The sequence below is a fragment of the Archocentrus centrarchus genome, chromosome 12 (genome assembly GCF_007364275.1).
Source record: "Archocentrus centrarchus isolate MPI-CPG fArcCen1 chromosome 12, fArcCen1, whole genome shotgun sequence".
In the NCBI taxonomy this organism is placed as follows: Eukaryota; Metazoa; Chordata; class Actinopteri; order Cichliformes; family Cichlidae; genus Archocentrus; species Archocentrus centrarchus.
In genome coordinates, this window is record NC_044357.1 from 3,665,796 (window position 1) to 3,684,634 (window position 18,839).

The following is an 18,839-nucleotide window of genomic DNA, read 5'->3' on the forward strand; positions in this document are numbered from 1 at the left end:
TGTTTGTGGATGCAACAATTATCGACTGAAGGTCACAAGAAGTAACAATAACACAGCTTTGATGTATCGTAAAACTCTACAAAGGAAGATTTTTCCAGTAATGAGGAAGAATCAGCAACTGTGGGCCTTTCTATTGATTTTCACTATCCCATGCATTCTTAGATCCTTTGGAAACTCATCACTGAGTAATCCAAGAGGGCTTTCCCACGCTGAGGAAGAAGCTTGTCATTTTACCCCCACAAATTATAGTGTTGCTGGTAGCCAACTGATGAAGTCATGTAACAGATTTGTGGGCAAGCAGTGCTGAGAATAAGATGAATAATACAACTTCACACTATTTTCCCCCATTTTATGTATAGAGGATGTCTATGGTATAGATAGAATTGTGATTATACTGTAGTTGTTTGAGTGTGTTACATATGAGCAAAACAGCAGAGATTTTTTTTTTTTTACATATACACAAACACTGTGAAATAAGTGGATGGTGGATGACAGCTGTGGATTCTTTGGTATTGGGGTTTATCATATAAAGAAGGTCTTTAGTGAAAAATACCTTTCACTATTTATTAGACAATGTACAAGTTGTTTATTTTTGTTTTGGTTTTTTGGTGAAATGGTGAAATGGTTCTTTATGAGTTCCCTTTGTTTTACTGTCCTGGGATGCTTTTTTTTTTGTTTGGTTCAACCAAAAGGACACTTAAGTTTCTAATAACAAATGACTAAAACATGCATTAAATCACCTGGTTTAAAAAGCTAGAAACAGCAAATGTTGAGAGTTTTTAACTTTAAGATGAATGAACAATACCTTATCAAATCCCTTTCAACTAACTATATTTATTGGATATATTTCAGCTAATAACCACTCACTAAACAGGAAAAACCAAAAAAGAAATTAAAAAATATTTGGTGTGTCAAACATGTTTTTCCTGTTCTATAACTCTGATTGACTGGACAAATACCGGCTGCTGTCCATTGTTGGTGGGTCTTTTTGGAATTACTTCCTTGGTTGCCATTTTATTTATTTAATGGTCTGTTTTAAGAAATCAATAAATTGAGCAATGAATAATTAACATGTAAAGAACATGCAGCTTAATTGGGTAATAACTGGGTCATATTGTAAATCTTCCTGTTGCACTGATTTCCATCTTTAGGCTTACTGCCTAATCGATTGGTACTGAAAAGCAACATCAATTTATAAATTATATTCGAGAATCATCTTCACTTACCTCTTTTCACTCTCTATGTGTTTATAGAGCACTCTGCATTTAATCATTAGATATCATTAATCTCTGCTTCTCTTCCACAGTCCATCTTTTGTCCAGTCTCCCTCCCTGATAGCTCCCCCTCCCTGAGCCTTTTTCTGCTGGAGGTTTCTTCCTGTTAAAAGGGAGTTTTTTCCTTCCCACTGTCACCAAGTGCTTGGTCATAGGGGGTCATCTGATTGTTGGCTTTTCTCTATATTATTGTAGGGTCTTTACCTTACAATATGAAGCCCTTTGAGGTGACTGTTGTTGTGATTTGGCACTGTATAAATAAAACTGAACACAACTGAATTGAATTGGCTCATCCTTCATCTTGATAGCGTCATGTAGGTTTTTGGGCTTGGGAGTTTTGCCTTGTTTAAAACAAAAGAAATCCTAAAAAGGTGGTTGTTCAATTTTTTAAAAATTTTTATTCAATCATTTGCTCAAAATGGATTGTAGGGAGTGGGGACTCCTCTGTACTTATGTCATGGTTGGTTGCTGGATTAACAGCCGTGGGTTGTAACATTTCAGCAAATCACCCAAGGCTCAACATTTTAACATTTCAGCTCACTCTGTTTTTCAAGAAAGGGCCAGTTTTCTTGGAATGTCATTGTTGGTTTTTGCAGTTTGATCACTGTGAGCACATATTACATGCTCCTCAAGGTGTCTTCTTATATGTATATTAGTTGTGCCACACAGCATTGAGTATTACACTGAGGTAACACTGCATCTGTCTGTCTTTCCAGAACTTTCAACATTAACCTGGATTGGCCTTTTCTCTGAGGTTCAAACGGATATTTATCTTGCAAATACTGAGCAGTGCATCTAATATGGGTACACAAAGCCTTCTAGGCTGCCTTCTCCTAATTTCTTTCCTCACCTTATCAAATGCTGGGCTTGTGAAAAAAATCCTACGGCATCGACGACAGACTTTGGCATCGCCTGAAGATCATAATATGACCTTCCCTAGAGCAGACCATCCTGTGGTTTTCAACCATGTCTATAACATCAATGTTCCTGCCAGTTCCTTGTGCTCAGTGGACCTGGATGCTACAGAAACCACGCTCCTCCATCCCAAAGATGCACCAGTCTCCTCAGGCCATCACATAACCGAGCACACGCTCGATGGGGAGAACCAGATTGTCTTCACTCACCGCATCAACATACCACGGCAGGCCTGCGGTTGTACTGACAGCCTGCCTGGACTGAAAGCCCTCATGAGCCGGCTTGAGATGCTTGAGGGAGAAGTTTCAGCTTTGAGGGATCAGTGCAACAGTGAAGTGGCCTGCTGCAGCGCACAGGTCAAAGGTAGGTGTGATTTTTCCATCATGCTTTCTCAGTGACATTAGAGCCAGCAAAGTAAAACAATCCTTTATTTATCAGACTATGCAATGAAAAGTGCCTCGTAATCCCACAAGCCTCATTCATAAGTCACATCTGTTCCATTCATCTGCTGAGAGTTCTTTGGAATTTAATGTGGGGGTGTAATTTTATCTGTTCAGTAGAGGACACCAGCTCATCAATTTGTTTTTTTAGCTCAGTAAGGTTTGACAAGGTTGTATCAGTGCCAATGAAAGTAAGAAATTAGTAGCTGCTAAGATAAGCCAGAATAGTGTGGCATTTTAGGAAATAACACTTGTTTGCTTATGCATCTGTTGGCTCTTCATAAAAGCACAGAGAGAGAAGTGTATCTTCATAGACATTTCTCAACAAGGAAGCATACTTTGCCCAAAGGTCAAACTATTGCTGTAAATGATGATGATGAAATTTTCAAGCTGATTGGATCTGGCATTGTTCTGTTACATTTTTTTAAAGGTGAAGTGGGAACGAAACCTTACTGCAACGGTCATGGAAACTACAGCGCTGAAACCTGTGGCTGCATATGTGAGCCTGGCTGGAAGGGGCCCAACTGCACCGAACCTGCATGCCCAAGAAACTGTCAGGAGAGGGGCCACTGCGTGGACGGAAAGTGCAAGTGCTTTAAGGGCTTCGCTGGAGAAGACTGCTCAATCGAGGTCTGCTCTGTGGACTGTGGAGCACACGGCCAGTGCGTGGGTGGCATTTGTGTCTGTACGGATGGCTTCTCTGGTGAAGACTGTTCTCACAGCAAGTGCCTCAATAACTGTCTCGGCCGTGGCCGCTGTGATGATGGAGACTGTGTGTGTGATGAACCTTGGACTGGCTTTGATTGCTCTGAGCTCATCTGCCCCAAAGACTGCTACGACCGTGGACGCTGTCTGAATGGAACGTGCTACTGTGATGAGGGATTCACCGGGGAGGACTGTGGAGAGCGCATCTGTCCCAACAACTGCCGTGGTAATGGTTTCTGTGTTGATGGCCAGTGTGTCTGCACAGCTGGCTACAGTGGAGAAGACTGTTCTCAGCTCACCTGCCTGAATGACTGTAACGGTAGAGGAACATGCTTCAGTGGGATGTGCATCTGTGACACAGGGTATCAGGGTGAAGACTGCAGTCAGTTAGCATGTCTGAACAACTGTAACAACAGAGGCCAGTGCATAAATGGACAGTGTGCATGTGATGTCGGCTTCCAAGGAGATGATTGCTCCGACTTGTCCTGTCCAAATGACTGTTTGCACAGGGGGCGCTGTCTTAACGGTCAGTGTGTGTGTGAGGAAGGCTTCGCCGGTGAGGACTGCAGCATCCGCACGTGCCCCTCAAACTGCTACGGCCGTGGAGAGTGCACCGAGGGACGTTGTTTATGTCACGCAGGCTTCACTGGTGAGGACTGCAGTGAACTGAGCTGCCCTAACAACTGCAGGAACCGTGGCCGGTGCATCAACGGTCAGTGTGTCTGTGACGAAGGGTTTGCAGGCGAAGATTGCAGTCAGAGAGCCTGTCCCAACGACTGCCTGACCCGCGGTTACTGTGTGGATGGGAAGTGTATTTGTCACGAAGGCTACTCGGGAGATGACTGCTCTGGGCTTGCCTGTCCAGATAACTGCAACAACAGGGGGCGCTGCATCAATGGAAGATGCATATGTGAGAGTGGATATGAAGGAGAAAGCTGTGCAGTGCTGAGCTGCATCAATAACTGCCAGAACAAAGGCCACTGTGTCAGCGGTCAGTGTGTCTGTGATGAGGGATACATTGGAGAGGACTGCTCAGAAGGTAAGCAGCTCAACATAAAAAAAGGATTTGACAGTTCACAATTTCAGAAAGTTTCCATGTGTTAACTGAACGCACTATAAAAGCAAATCCAGAGTGATGTAATTTCCTTCCGTTCTCAAAATTCACTCACCACTCATCCTAAAAGAAACTACTCTGGTGAATATTAAAGAGCGTTTTGGTTTTTGTGCTGCCCTTGTCTGTACTTGGTTTGTGCTTTTTTGGCAGTTCTTCACACCGCAGCCAGATGTGGCTCTGGAGTTTGCATTAGCTCTATGTGGTTGATATTCACTGACTGAGGGCCTGAGAAAACGTCTGACACAACAACCCTCAGCCTTTTTTTTTTCTTAATTGTTTCCAGTGTCTCCTCCAAAGGACCTAACTGTTGGGGAGGTCACCACTGAGACTGTCGGCCTGTCCTGGAACAATGAGATGCTGGTCACAGAGTACCTCATCACATATGTTCCCACAATTCCTGGGGGTCTTCTCCAAGAATTTACTGTGTCTGGAGACAAAACAGTTGCTACTGTTAAAGAGCTTGAACCTGGCCTTGAGTACCTGATTAATGTCTATGCTGTTCTGAGTAACAAGAGGAGTATTCCTGTCAGTGCACGGGTGGCCACAGGTATTCCACACTTGTTTCTGTTTTCATTTACTGCGAATAGATTAAGAAAAATATGATAAACATTTATTATTTTTGTCTTTGTTCCCCTAGATCTTCCACAGCCAGAAGGTTTAAGATTCAAATCAGTGAGAGAGACCTCAGTAGAGGTAATTTGGGACCAGCTGGACATCCCCTTTGATGGCTGGGAGATCTATTTCCGCAACACGGTCAGTCTGCCCGACTCTACTGAAGGCTTGCCCTGCATTTTATTAACCATCAGGGAAAAAGTCAGAGGTGATAAGCTATGCCGGTTTATTGGAAGTCTCAGCAAAAACATGGATTTATTTTAGTGGTAACCATTAAATTTATTTTGACATATGGAAAAGTTCAGTGAGGGCAAATCTGGATGTTATAGAACTGTGGCTAAATCTGCTGCTCAGATACTGAGGCAAAATCCAACCCACTCCTCGAAAAGGAGTGACTGTACCAGCTGATAAGTCAGAGGCCATTTTAATATTTTGTAGCCTTAAAACGCACTGTCCTTTTCTGACCTTCAACTTCCCATTGCTGCCATTTTTTGTCATGCATGAATAAATGTGTGATCAAATTACTGCCAGCAATCCACTAAACCCAGTGTAACCTAAAGTGTAATGACAATGCTAAAGCATGCAAACATACTGTGTTTTCCTGCCTTAAGCTCATTTTCTCACAGCAGTCAAGTCTAATGTAGATTCTCTTATTTTGCATGACTTTCTATATTATGTTTCTTTTACAGAAAGAAGAAAATGGAAAAGTTTTAAGCACCCTTCCACCCTCTCAGAACCAGTTCTTCCAGTCAGGGCTTGGACCAGGACAGGAGTATGAAGTCTCCATCAACATCATCAAGAACAACACCAGAGGACCCCAAACAACCCAAACAGTCACTACCAGTGAGTTTTAAGCACACAGATTATTTACAGTCATGTAGGGAGCTCGTGGCTGTGTAAAAGCATCCACTTTCTTTCAGCTCTTGATGATAATGATCATGTTAGAGTCAGAGAAGATTTTGTCATTTTCCTGCTCTATGTGGCAGCTTTTAGTAGTTTTTAGTACTAATAATCTGAGCAATGTTAGCCTGAGTGAAATTCCATAATCTAAAGAACTACGACAGGAAATCCCAGGTGGTTTTCTATAGTTCCATCTAATAGATTCTGGGTAAAGAGTAATAATTCAAACAAATTGAATTTCAGCCTAGCATGTCCATGTCATAGTTGTTTTTTTTCCTCTTCTACTAAATCTTGCTCTTAGCTCTCGTCCTCCTCTTGTTGAAGCTTTTATTGCAGAGTTACTCCATACATTAAGTTGTGAAATGGTTCCAGTTCCTTACGCCATCGATATGGCACGCCAAGCCAGACAACTTTCTTTGAGCATGGAAAAATCATTTAGTTTACAGGTCTGTGTTGATGGACTCCCTGGGCATCACACCATTTTGTTTCTGATGTCATTTATTTGTGTGGGCTGAAAATCGACCCCAGTGGTCCATTTAGCACCGATCCAAAATGTGGAGGAAAAATGTCTTCTCCACATGTTAACACAAGAGATTTGTCAGGTAGTGACATGATGTCAGAATTAAAGAGAATCACATTGTGTTTCATAATGACTTTTCCTGTGCTGGTTGTTTACATCCATGATGAATTATACACATCATGAGTTTAATTACAAAAAACAAAACAAACATTGTTTTATCTTTGCCCAGGTTTACCTTGTTAATTTCTGTTAGAATTGTGTACGATTAGACTACTACGCAGGGATTGTTTGTAGTTTTTGGGAAAGGTACTTACTAGCTTGCTAGACTGTGCTATAGAAAATGGGCGTAGCCATGAATGGGTTTTTGTATTAACATTTTGGCCATGTTTTTTTCTTGAGCTGGATGTGATCATCTTTGAAAAACTGAGTACTCATTTAACACTACCTTAGTTTGCAAGCTACATCTGTAATTTACAATATTGAAAGGAAAAGCTAAATTTGGATTGCTCTCATTCTACATTCTGGAGGAAGTGAACTGCCAGTTCCCGTCTTTTACTGTTTTCACTTACTCTTACTATTTTAATAGTTTTCAGTCATCATTTAAAAAAAAAATAATAATAATGAATAATGAAACAAAGCCTTTACAGTCTGTTTTCTGGCACTTCCGAACTGGCCTACATTTTCAGTTCTCAAAATTGCCAGTTAGTCAGTATGCTGAAAATGAAACTATAGTTAGCTTGGATTAAGCTAAGCTAAATGGCTGCTAACTATAAAGCTTACACTGACAACAAATAGCCTGGTTATTATAGCCTGGTTATTATATATATATATATATATATATATATATATATATATATATATATATATATATATATATATATATATATATATATATATATATATATATATATATATTATGGAATGCCGTTTAGGAAATATAATATATATATATATATATATTAAAATGAGAGTCTGAATATATAGAATGAAAGTATGAATATATTGAATGAAAATCTGAATATATACAATGAACTCTGAATATATACAATGAAAGTCAAGTCAAGTCAAGTCAAGTTTATTTATAAAGCACATTTAAAACAACGACGTTGACCAAAGTGCTGTACAAGATCTGTAACCCCAAGGACTATACTAAATAAAAATAAAAATATATAAATAAATAAATAAAATAATAAAATAAAAATAAATAAATAAAAACATTAAGAACAATAAATAACATAAGAAAATTAAAAATTAAAACGTTTAAAACAAGTACCATAAAATACCATAAAACAATCATCTAAAAGGAGGTAGCACTGCAGCCAAATGCCAAGGAAAAGAAATGTGTTTTTAATAGAGATTTAAATGTGTGTATCGTCTGAGCTGTGCGGATATGGAGAGGTAGATCGTTCCATAGCTTTGGTGCTGCTGCTGCAAAAGCTCGATCACCTCTCTGTTTTAGTCTGGTTTTAGGCCTCTGTAAGAGCAGCTGGTTCGATGACCTCAGAGCTCTTACAGGGGTGTGACAGTGAAGCAGCTCAGACAGATACAAAGGTGCCAGTCCGTTTAAGGCTTTAAAAGTAAGCAATAAAATCTTAAAATCGATTCTAAAACGGACAGGGAGCCAGTGAAGGGATGACAGGACTGGGGTAATGTGTTCATGCTTTTTTAAACCGGTTAAAAGACGAGCTGCCGCATTCTGGACTACCTGCAGGCGGCGCACAGATGATTGATCTATGCCAAAGTACAGAGAATTACAGCAGTCCAGGCGGGAAGTAATAAAAGCATGAATAACTTTTTCCAGGTCCTGCTGCGGGAGATAAGGTTTTACCTTGGCAATGACTCTGAGTTGGTAAAAACTGATTTTGGTAACAGCACTTACTTGCTACTCCATTTTAAAACTACTATCTAAAATGACACCCAGATTTTTCACAGCATCACGACAGTGAGGAGCCAAATGACTCGGAGTGCCAGAGGAGTAGCTTGAGGGTCTGAATATATACAATGATAGTCTGAATATATGGAATGAAACCTGAATATATACAATGAAACTTGAATATATTGAATGAAAGTCTGAATATATTGAATGAAAGTCTGAATATATTGAATGAAAACTGACGTCACGGAAGCTCTTGCGCCATCTAGTGTTTTCGTTACGTAAAGCACATAATGTCGCTACAAGAAATGGCACTATGAGTCAATCTGCAGGGAATTTAGTGGCAGAAATCCTAAATAATGAGTAGCTAATTAACACCCTGGCAAATGCATGAACTGGCCAACATAATGCTAGCAGCAGTGTTCCTAATCATACTACTGATGAAGAGTTTTATTCAGTGAATCTCTCAGGTCAGACAGCTCTTGCGTTTCAAGCTAACAATAAGCAGAACATGCCTTCCACATCCACATCTCAGATTCTAGACAGAGCCTGTTGTTGTGGAGGGTGCCTGTGCATGTTCTGCGTAATGTTAGCTTGCATGCAGGAGCTGTCTGACCTGAGAGGTTCGCTGCATTTGGTCTTCCACGATGAAACAGTGAAGATGAACTGCAGATTGACTCATAGTGCCGCTTCTTGTAGCGACATTATGCGCTTAACGAAAACACTAGATGGCGCAGGAGCTTCCGTGACCTCAGCTTTCATTCAATATATTCAGACTTTCATTCAATATATTCAGACTTTGATTCAATATATTCAGAGTTCATTGCATATATTCAGAGTTCATTGTATATATTCAGATTTTCATTCAATATATTCAGACTTTAATTTAATATATTCAGACTCTTATTTTAATATATATATAATAATTTCCTAAATGGCATTCCATAATATAGATAGATAGATAGATAGATAGATAGATAGATAGATAGATAGATAGATAGATAGATAGATAGATAGATAGATAGATAGATAGATAGATAGATAGATAGATAGATAGATAGATAGATAGATAGATAGATAGATAGATAGATAGATAGATAGATAGATAGATAGATAGATAGATAGATATGCCACTGCACTGAAAGTGATCATCAGACAGCAAAAGTAATAATACCTTAATGCTGGATATTTTTTCTGCACTTTAAAGATGACTGTGTCAGTTTCCAAGACAATCACCCCAGTTCGTATTTTTAATCTTTAAGTAGCTCAGTCCTTCTGTTGCAGTTAGCTGAAACCATGTTTGCTCATGCATTTTTTCTCTCCCTCTATATCTCATCCAACTCCCCGTCTCTTCCTGAATTACCAACCCAGAGATCGATGGCCCCCGGCAGGTGGAAGTGAAGGATATAACGGACTCCTCAGCTCTGATCAGCTGGTCTCAGCCGGTGGCTCCCATGGACAGAGTCACCATGTTTTACATGCCCAGTTCTGACCCTTCAGATGAAAATAGTGTGGATATATCCCCCCCAGACAAGCAGTATAGCATCGATGGTCTGAGGCCAGATACTGAGTACACAGTGTCACTCATTTCCAGGAGTAGAGACATCACCAGTGACCCTGTCACTGCCACGTTCAATACAGGTTGAGTTTCAAAGATGAAGTCAATAAGTGCCAAGTCAATCTCCTTCTGTAATTAATTATAGAAACTGTGTTTCCATTAGCATTGGATGCCCCTACGAACCTTCAGACTGTGTCCCAGACAGAAAACAGCATCACCCTGGAGTGGACCAACAGTAAAGCTGATATTGGCAGCTATCGGGTGAAATACAGTCCCATCTCTGGAGAAATTCACGGTGAAGAAATGTTCAGACGAGGCTCAGGAGACAGTACACAGGCTACCATCACCAGTAAGGGTCACAAGGATAAATGTATATTATGATTAACCACACACACACACACACACACACACACACACAATATCCAGAACTGAATTTGTCATGCCACATGGATATTTAGATATTTAGCTTCCATCTTTCTGCACCACAGGGCTAAAGCCAGGTACAGAGTATGGGATCGGAGTGACTGCTGTGAAGAATGAAAGGGAAAGCCTCCCAGCTACCACAAATGCAGCAACTGGTGAGAGGCACTGCTGAGCAGCTGTCCAAACAGTCCTCCTTCACACTGCTTCATAAACACACAGACAGCTAGGATGTGTTGATACAAACTGAGTGATGAAATGAAACTAATGGGGTGTTTGTTTAACTGACTCTTCTGTCAGACCTCGATCCTCCCAGGGATTTTGAGGAAATCGAATCCACAGAGACATCTCTCACCGTCAGGTGGCAGAAACCTCAGGCCAAAGTCACTGGATACAGGCTGGTATACATCTCCAGAGATGGCCAAATTGGGGAGCTGGGGTTCCCAGCTGCAGTGACGACCTATCAGTTGCCCAATCTGACTCCTGGAATGAGCTACACCCTTACTTTGACTGCAGAGAGGGGGCACAAGAGGAGCTTACCCGTCTCCCTGTCTGCATCCACAGGTGGGTAGGGAACCATTTTGCCATAGTTTGAGTGATTAAAATGAATGAGAACACATGCATTTGTAGTAGAAGGTGCTGTCCCTTTCCTCAGAATTTCATCAAGGCTCCAAACTTTTTGGTACAAATGAAGAGGACAGTTTCAGCTGTTTAAGTTCAGGAGTGTCAGGATCAGCAATTCTCTATTCTCTTATTATTTGTTGGACAACATGAGATTGTTAGTCTGCACTGTAAAAAGATCCACCACATATTCTTTTTTAATTTACTAAGTATGGTTTTTAGTAGCAGCTGCATTTTGGTTATGTCATGGTAACCACAACTTTGTAACCAAAGGGACCAGGACCGAAAGCTTGAGAATTATAACTTTACATGTTTAGAAGTACAAATTTAGAGTCTTGCTAACCAGAAATAAATTTGCAGCCAACCAGCACCATGAAAATATTATATCATGTGTTACTAAATGATGCTTTCTTGATTTGTGCCTCTTTGTTTTCCTTGTAGCCTCTTTCAGTTTTTATTTAGCTGACTCAGATGACCGTGAGCTAACGACTCCTACAGGCTTGGAGGACAATGTCATTAGCTTTGTGTATCTAGACCCCTCTGAGTCCCATTTTTCTGGGACGGAGCCTGAGGATGAGCCTGGAATGCTGACTATATCAGGCATCACGCCTGATGGATTTGATCTCTCGTGGAAATTAAAGGCTCACGGTGTCTATGATAGTTTTGCACTAGAATATAAAGACGGTCAGCGATTGTGGGACGTGAAAGAGGTCCAACTTCCTGGAGATGCCCGTGGCTCTAGAATCCATGGCCTAACGGCATCAACACAATATCAAATAAAACTTTATGGAATAACAGGTAGCCAACGAGCTGCACTACTTGAAGCTGTTGCAGTCACAGGTATAAGCCTTTCTTTTAGGGTTTTTCAGTTTCTCCCTTCAGTGGAAGCTTCTGATTAGAGGTCAGACTGATATGACTTGCATGCTGGAATTCTTTGTTCCCAGATTTCCCAGGAATTTTTTCCCAGGATTATGCAGATTATCATCTGCATAATCTTTGGCATTAGTCAGTTTGAACCCAACCTATGATTGTGTTTGCACAAAAATTCATTGCATTTATGATCTACCAAGGCTTCAGTGCTTTGCTTCCTAAGTTCAAATGCAAGAAGAACTCCACAGTGGGACCAGTCTCTGCCCTGAAATGTTAAAGCTTCAGGCACACTGGTTTTCTACAGAGCTGACTGTCCCAGTTTCTTGTTGTATCTGAGCTTTTACAGAAATTATTTGATCCCCTGCTGAATTTGTTAGTTTGCTCATTTACAAAGAAATGAACACTAATTTTTATGGTAGTTAATTTTAATGGAGAGAGACAGGATATCAACCAACAATTCAGAAAAACCTTATTACATAAAAATTCTAAATTGATTTGCATGTAATTGAGTGAAATAAGTATTTGATCCCCAAGCAAAACATGACTTAGTACTTGATGGAGAAATGACATTCCCTGATTACTGAGGGTTGGTGTTAGGATTCACAGCTTGGACCTCAGAGGATTTAAAACTTGATTACACTCTGTTCCAGACATGGACAGCTGGAGACTTGATGGCCAAGTTGTCATTTCTGTTATAATTCTTTTAAGTGTGCTTGAAGTTTGCCCTCTGGGATGCATGCATAGTTAGTGCATTGTAATGTAAATTCTCTGTGGATGAGTCTGCTTGGTCACAAAAACAGGCAGGCATGGTGACATCTCTACAGACCTTCACAGTCACTGTTTGATGACAGAATTTACATCACTTGGATCCGAGTTGAACCTTGAGGACTCATTGACGTGAAAACTATAATCCAAGCTAAATGCTGGACTTAGTTATTATTAGCTCGTTAAAGTTAAAATTCAACTTTTAGCAAGACTTCTTAGGGCTTTTTAAGCACCACGGTAAGACGTTTCTTGCAGTTGTCACCAGGTTTGCACACATTTCAGGAGGAATTTTGGTCCACTCCTCTTTCCAGAAACTCGTTTGGTTTCTTGGCTGCCATTTGGCGATCCATCATCAGTGTTCAGGCTGAGGGAAGGAGGTTCTCATCCAAGATTTTAATCGTACATGACTCTGTCCACTAGTCCCTCAATGCAGTGAAGTTATTTTGTACCCTTAGCAGAAAAACACCCCCAAAGCATAATGTTTCCACCTCCATGCTTGACTGTGGGGATGGTGTTCTTTGAGGCATACCCAGCATTTATCTTCCTCCAAATACAGAGGGTTGAGTTTGCCAAAGAACTTGATTTTGGTTTCATTTGACCACAGCACTTTGTCCCAAACCTTCTCGGAATCATTTCAATGTTCACTGGCAAATTTAAAATGGGCCTGTACATGTTCCTTCTTGAGCAGGGGGACCTTGCAGCTGCTGCAAGATTTCAGTCCATTACAGCGTAGTGTGTTACCAATAGTGTTCTTTGTGACTGTGGTCTCAACTGCCTTCAGATCATCAACAAGCTCCTCCTGTTTAGTTTTGGGTTGATCCACCGCCTTTCTCATGATCATCCTCACTCCATGAGGTAAGATCTTGTATGGGGCTCCAGACCGAGGGTGACTAATGATCATTTTATATTTCTTCCATTTCCAAATAAGTGCACCAACAGTTGTCATCTTCTCACCCACCCAGTTAATGGTCTTGTAGCCCATTCCAGCTTTGTGCAGATCTGCAATCTTGTGCCTGATGTCCTTTAATAGCTTTTTTGTCTCCAGGGTGGTGGAGAGGTTGGAATGGAAGAAATTGATTCTGTGGACAAGTGTGCTTTATACAGGCTGGGATGTAGGGGATCAAATACTTGTTTCACTCAATGACATGCAAATCAATTTATAACTTGTAATGTTATGTGTTTTTTCTAGATTTTTGGTTGATATTCTGCCTTTCTCCATTAAAATGAAACTACCATGAAAATTTAATTCGGCAGGGCATCAAATGATTTTTTCCCCCACTGTACATGTAACCATTTTGCTCTCTGAAGCCTTGTCTCATCATTTCTCTTCACATTAATCCTGTTTAGAGACAGGAATGATTCTCAAACAGGAAATTACACCACGTCACCTGCATGTCTCACGACTGAAACTCCTCCGTCGTGTTGTAGAAAAGTAGAAACATGGCTGTGCATGGCTTCAACATTCATTTGAAGACAGCTGTATACTTTCACGTCAGTGGACTATACAGAGTCTTCAGAAAGTTAATGACACTGCTTCAGGTGTCATTAATGCCTTAGCAATGGCTTGATGATTTAGCTGTCATATCCACGATTCAGGTAGATTAAGAGCCAAACTTTTTGCAGAATTATTGTTTTCTTATGTTAACCCAGCTTTTTCTCCACAGGATCTTTTACAGTTTCCAGCAGAGCCAGTAAGAATCTCATTCTTTAACTGCTTTTATTCACTTAGCACCCAAGCCCACATCTCCAGATGTGCTTATGGTGAGCATCAAAGATGCCTCAACAGTCCCGCAATCTGTTCTGGATAACGAAGCTGTTCAAAACCCAGACCTCCTCCATAGTCTGAACAATGAAGTAACTTCCACTTCTGATTCTGGTGGGATAAGCTCAGGGGCTGAGCCTGAGAACTCAGGTTTAGACCTATTCGGGAATCTCACAGTCAGTGTTACCACCACTAGTGTAAAGCTAGTGTGGTCGGCACCTGATGAGGTGTTTGATAGCTTTTTGGTGGAGCTCACTGCTCCGTCAGCAACAACGCAACCTCGTGTGACCACAGTACCAGGAACTATGAGGAAGGCTGAAATAGAAGGGTTAACCCCTGCTACACGCTATGATATCACATTGCAAGGGCTGGTGGAAGGGGAACGATCTTTACCTCTCAGAGTTTATGCTACTACAGGTACATGGAGCAAATATTTCTTATTGTAGTCATTCATACCAATCCATCATCATCATATCTTTTATCTGATGTCTGAATATTTCAGGATGGCTGCATCATATTTCTTTTTCCACAGATACTTAATGTTTTATTGTAAAAGATAATCCTCATTCTTCTACTCTTCTGCTTAACTTCTGACTCCTTACAACAGAGCATGAGGTTCATGAAAAAAATCTGAGATTTTGAGATTTAATGAGCATTTGAGAAAGAATGTGGAAAGTTGTTTTCAGTGGAACTTAAACTCACAATACAAAAGTGATGACAAATGAAGGGAAGTTATAACATACCCTCAATAAAGTCTGAATTTTATGTAAAAAGTTAAGGATAACTCAATATTTAATCTCAAATGACACTGAGATTATATTACGTAATTTTGAGATTAAACTCAGAATTAAATATTACAATTTAGATATTAATAATGTTTTGTGATTAAAGAGAAAGTAATTTTTTAAATTAAGGTCACAATATTGTTCAATAACTAGAAATTTAATTTTCAATTTTTTGAGATATTTTATGATAAAATCTTCTTTTTTTTTGAGGATTTTATTCGCCTAAACAACAGCTGAATTATTTCTAACTATATCCTGATTCTATTTTTCTTGCAAGTGTTACTTTCAATTTTGTCTCAAAATCTAAGATTTTTCCTCCTGTGCTCCTCATACTCCTGATGTACTTTTATTTTTTCGAAGAAAAATGCACCTTGGAATAAAATGCATAATCCATCTTGCTCTCAAGTTGACCCCAGTCTGATATGTCTATCTACTAGAGGAGCTGACGGCAATGGTGGTGAACCTCACCATCTCTGACATAACATGGGATGGCTTCACTGCATCCTGGAGCCCCACGAGTGGGGACTTTGACAGCTTTGTGATTGAGGTAACAAACCTGGAGAATTTCGCAGAGAGCCAGAACCTCACTCTGTCTGGAGACGCTTTGAGCCTGGGTATCTCTGGGCTGAATCCCAACACCAGCTACATGGTTGGCCTGTATGGGATGTATCAAGGCTCCTTCCTTGAACCTCTTTACAGTGAAGCCACCACAGGTACCTGCAACTTGCAGCGTTGCAGCCTTTTGTCCTCTAAACTGTCCTTCTTACCCTGAACAATTTCTATTCAAGTCAACATCTGTGAAGCATACACATACATACATCTGTTATCCCACTCTCAGTGGAGCATCTTCACCTGCAGCATGAAACAAGAATATCAAAATAATAACCTAATTGTTGTTTATGGCATCACTGTCAAACACCATGGACATAGTGCACTGTATTGCTTCATCTTAACCAACATGCCGTTTACCATTCATCACCCTCCAGCCACTGATTCTGTCTAGCTGAGAGAGGGCAGGGTGATGCGTACATGTGCCGCATCACTGAGCCAAGCCCCTCCACTTACCCTCCAACCGTTCCCTCTATCCCAAAGTGCATGAAGCCCCCCCCATCCCTGCATCGTGGTCCGATCTGGCGCTGATGTGCTGCAGTGATTGCAAAAGCAAACCAATAACTCTCACCCTCCCTCGCCCATCATACAGCTACAGTGTGATAATCTCATTTCATCTCATCGGCCCTCATTCAGTGTATAATCGATTAACCATGACCGATCATTTGCCCATTGATGTGCTAGCGCTCACAGTATGCGTGAGTATTCATGTCATCTTTCAGTTTGTGTGAATGGCACCGGGGTGGTTTTGTGGATTCTGATGAAGTTTATTTTCACAGAACATCAAAGTAAATATGGTCATTTCCTTTTGAACTACTGGGTGGCAAATGATTAAATCTCCTTGTCACTATCAAGGTAAAAAAGCTGATAATGTAGACTGACGTTAACGGTAACTTCACCTTGACAGAACTAAACTTTTTAGTGCATGCTTGCACGTAATGACTATATTTCTTCTAGCATGTAAAATGAAGTTTGTAAAAAAGTTTAACCAGCTTTGAATTGCTGTGATGCAACCTTATGCAGAATTGATCAGCGTTAACAGATTGCCTGCTTGACCAAAAACCATGCTTCAGATGCATGACATCGGCCTAATTCCATTTTAATCAAATTTAATTGAACAATTAACAACTTAAACTTGCAGGTAATGTTGAAGGCCTTTTGAGTTTCTCTTCTTGGCATTACATATTGATCATATTCAAGGTAAACAAAAAGATGTATTTGGTTTAAAATTAAAAGTCTGGAAATATTTGCACAGTGGCACAGTTTGCTCCACAAATTATATTAAATGACACATTGAGACACAATTAAAACACAGACTTTTCAATTTTAATTTAGACAAAAGCACTGCAACAGCTGAGAAATTACAGCCATTTTTAAACAGTCCTATTTTTAGGCATTCAAATGCAATTGGACAAGTTAAAAATAATAAATAAAATGCTTATTATTTTTTATGCTTTACTTTTAAATACTCTTGGTTGCCTTCATAGTATCTTCTTTAAAGGCTGCCCAGTCAGCTTTGCTGCATTTGGCTGAATCCGAGCAGATAATAAAGCTCTGCATACTTCAGAAATTGTCCAGCTGCTTCTGCGTTCAGTCACATCAGCAATAAACGCTAGTGGCCTGGTACCATTGAAAGCCATGCATGACTGGGCTTCATAGTCTCTCCACCATGTTTCAGTGTTTCCGTATGTTTCAAATCATGAATAAAAAGACTTCCCTTTTTTATTTCCTCCCATCAGTCTGGTAAAGCTTGATCTCACTTTCATCTGTTCGAGACTGCTATTTCAGAAGTGGTCTAGTTTACTTGATGGCTTTTGGAAGACTCTAATTCAGCCTCTCTACTCCTGAGGCTGATTGTTAGTCCGCACTCTGTGGTGAACTCTTGTAAATTAGACTCTTTAGACTTGGATAATGATATGAGGAGTGTTCTTCAATTGGCTTGATGATCTGAAGAGATTTTCTTTATCATGGAAAGGATCCTGCGATCATCCACCACTGTGGATGTTTGCATCTATATATTTTTGTTTTTTGTTCTAATGATGACTTATTTCACCGTTATATACAAATCCTACACTAGGAATCAACTACAGACCTTTTACCATCTGAAACAGGTGACTGTGTAAAAATGGCTGCAGTTTCTCAATATTCTTGTTTAAATCTAAAAGTCTGAGCTTCAGTTGCCTCACGATTGTGTCATTCCAAATCTATAGTGGTGGCATCCACAGTTAAAATTGTGAAAATTGTGTTGCTGTCTAAACAATACCAGACTTAATTGTATTTAAATAATTGTCGTTGAGGATTTTTGCTTTGCATTTAATGCAAAAACAAAATACATGCATGTATTTAATCACAGCTTCTCAGACTATCAACGAATACTGTTGGTGGTGGTGAGTGTCCTGTAACTCTACACACAATTCTCTCAAGAAAAAGACCAGCTGCCAATAATTTATTTGTTATTTAATCATAACATTTTCTGCATAATGGCTTTGGTAACAATCTAATCATGGTTTCTTTCTTTAGTGAATGAACCAGTGGTTGGCAAATTATATATCTCAAACTTAACGTCAGAGAGCTTTTCAATCCACTGGAATGGCACTGAAGGAGAGTTTGATGGTTTTGTCCTGGAGATAATTGATTCTGATTGGCTGATGGAGCCAAAGGAGTATAACATTTCCCATCATGAAAAGTCCTATGATGTCACAGGGCTCAGGCCCAGCACTGATTACATAGCCTACCTCTATGGGACATACAAGGGATCCAGAACAAATGCAGTCAGTATTGTTGCATCAACAGGTAATTGGGTTTTATGTGTATTAAATTATTAGTCTCCAAAATATTTTTTGTTATCTTCACTGTAAAGTTGTCTTGGGCCTGTATGCATACACTGGATTTTAAAGTGACAAATATATGTTGTTGTTTTTTTGTTTTGTTTTTTTGTTTAAAAATAAATGAATATATTTTATATTTTCTCTCCCCTGTAGCTGAAGAGCCTGATTTGTCCAAGCTAGTTGTTTTTAACATTACCTCAGACAGATTCTCTCTGTCTTGGCGGACAGGAGAGAAGGCATTTGATAAGTTTATAGTAGAAGTCAGAGA

The 18,839-nt window shown here is 39.9% G+C and overlaps 1 protein-coding gene across 1 annotated transcript in view; it reads left to right on the forward strand.

Moving 5' to 3' along the window:
* Positions 1-18,839, forward strand: part of LOC115789467 (tenascin-like) — a 69,159-nt gene that overhangs the window by 36,243 nt on the left and 14,077 nt on the right. The window contains exons 3-14 of the mRNA XM_030742898.1: positions 1,991-2,552; positions 3,060-4,373; positions 4,732-4,995; positions 5,086-5,201; positions 5,750-5,903; positions 9,725-9,994; positions 10,075-10,260; positions 10,400-10,489; positions 10,632-10,895; positions 11,394-11,792; positions 14,317-14,766; positions 15,572-15,847. Coding sequence (XP_030598758.1) covers positions 2,075-2,552; positions 3,060-4,373; positions 4,732-4,995; positions 5,086-5,201; positions 5,750-5,903; positions 9,725-9,994; positions 10,075-10,260; positions 10,400-10,489; positions 10,632-10,895; positions 11,394-11,792; positions 14,317-14,766; positions 15,572-15,847 — 4,261 coding nt within the window. The 5' untranslated portion in view covers positions 1,991-2,074. The remainder of the gene's footprint in view (positions 1-1,990; positions 2,553-3,059; positions 4,374-4,731; positions 4,996-5,085; positions 5,202-5,749; positions 5,904-9,724; positions 9,995-10,074; positions 10,261-10,399; positions 10,490-10,631; positions 10,896-11,393; positions 11,793-14,316; positions 14,767-15,571; positions 15,848-18,839) is intronic.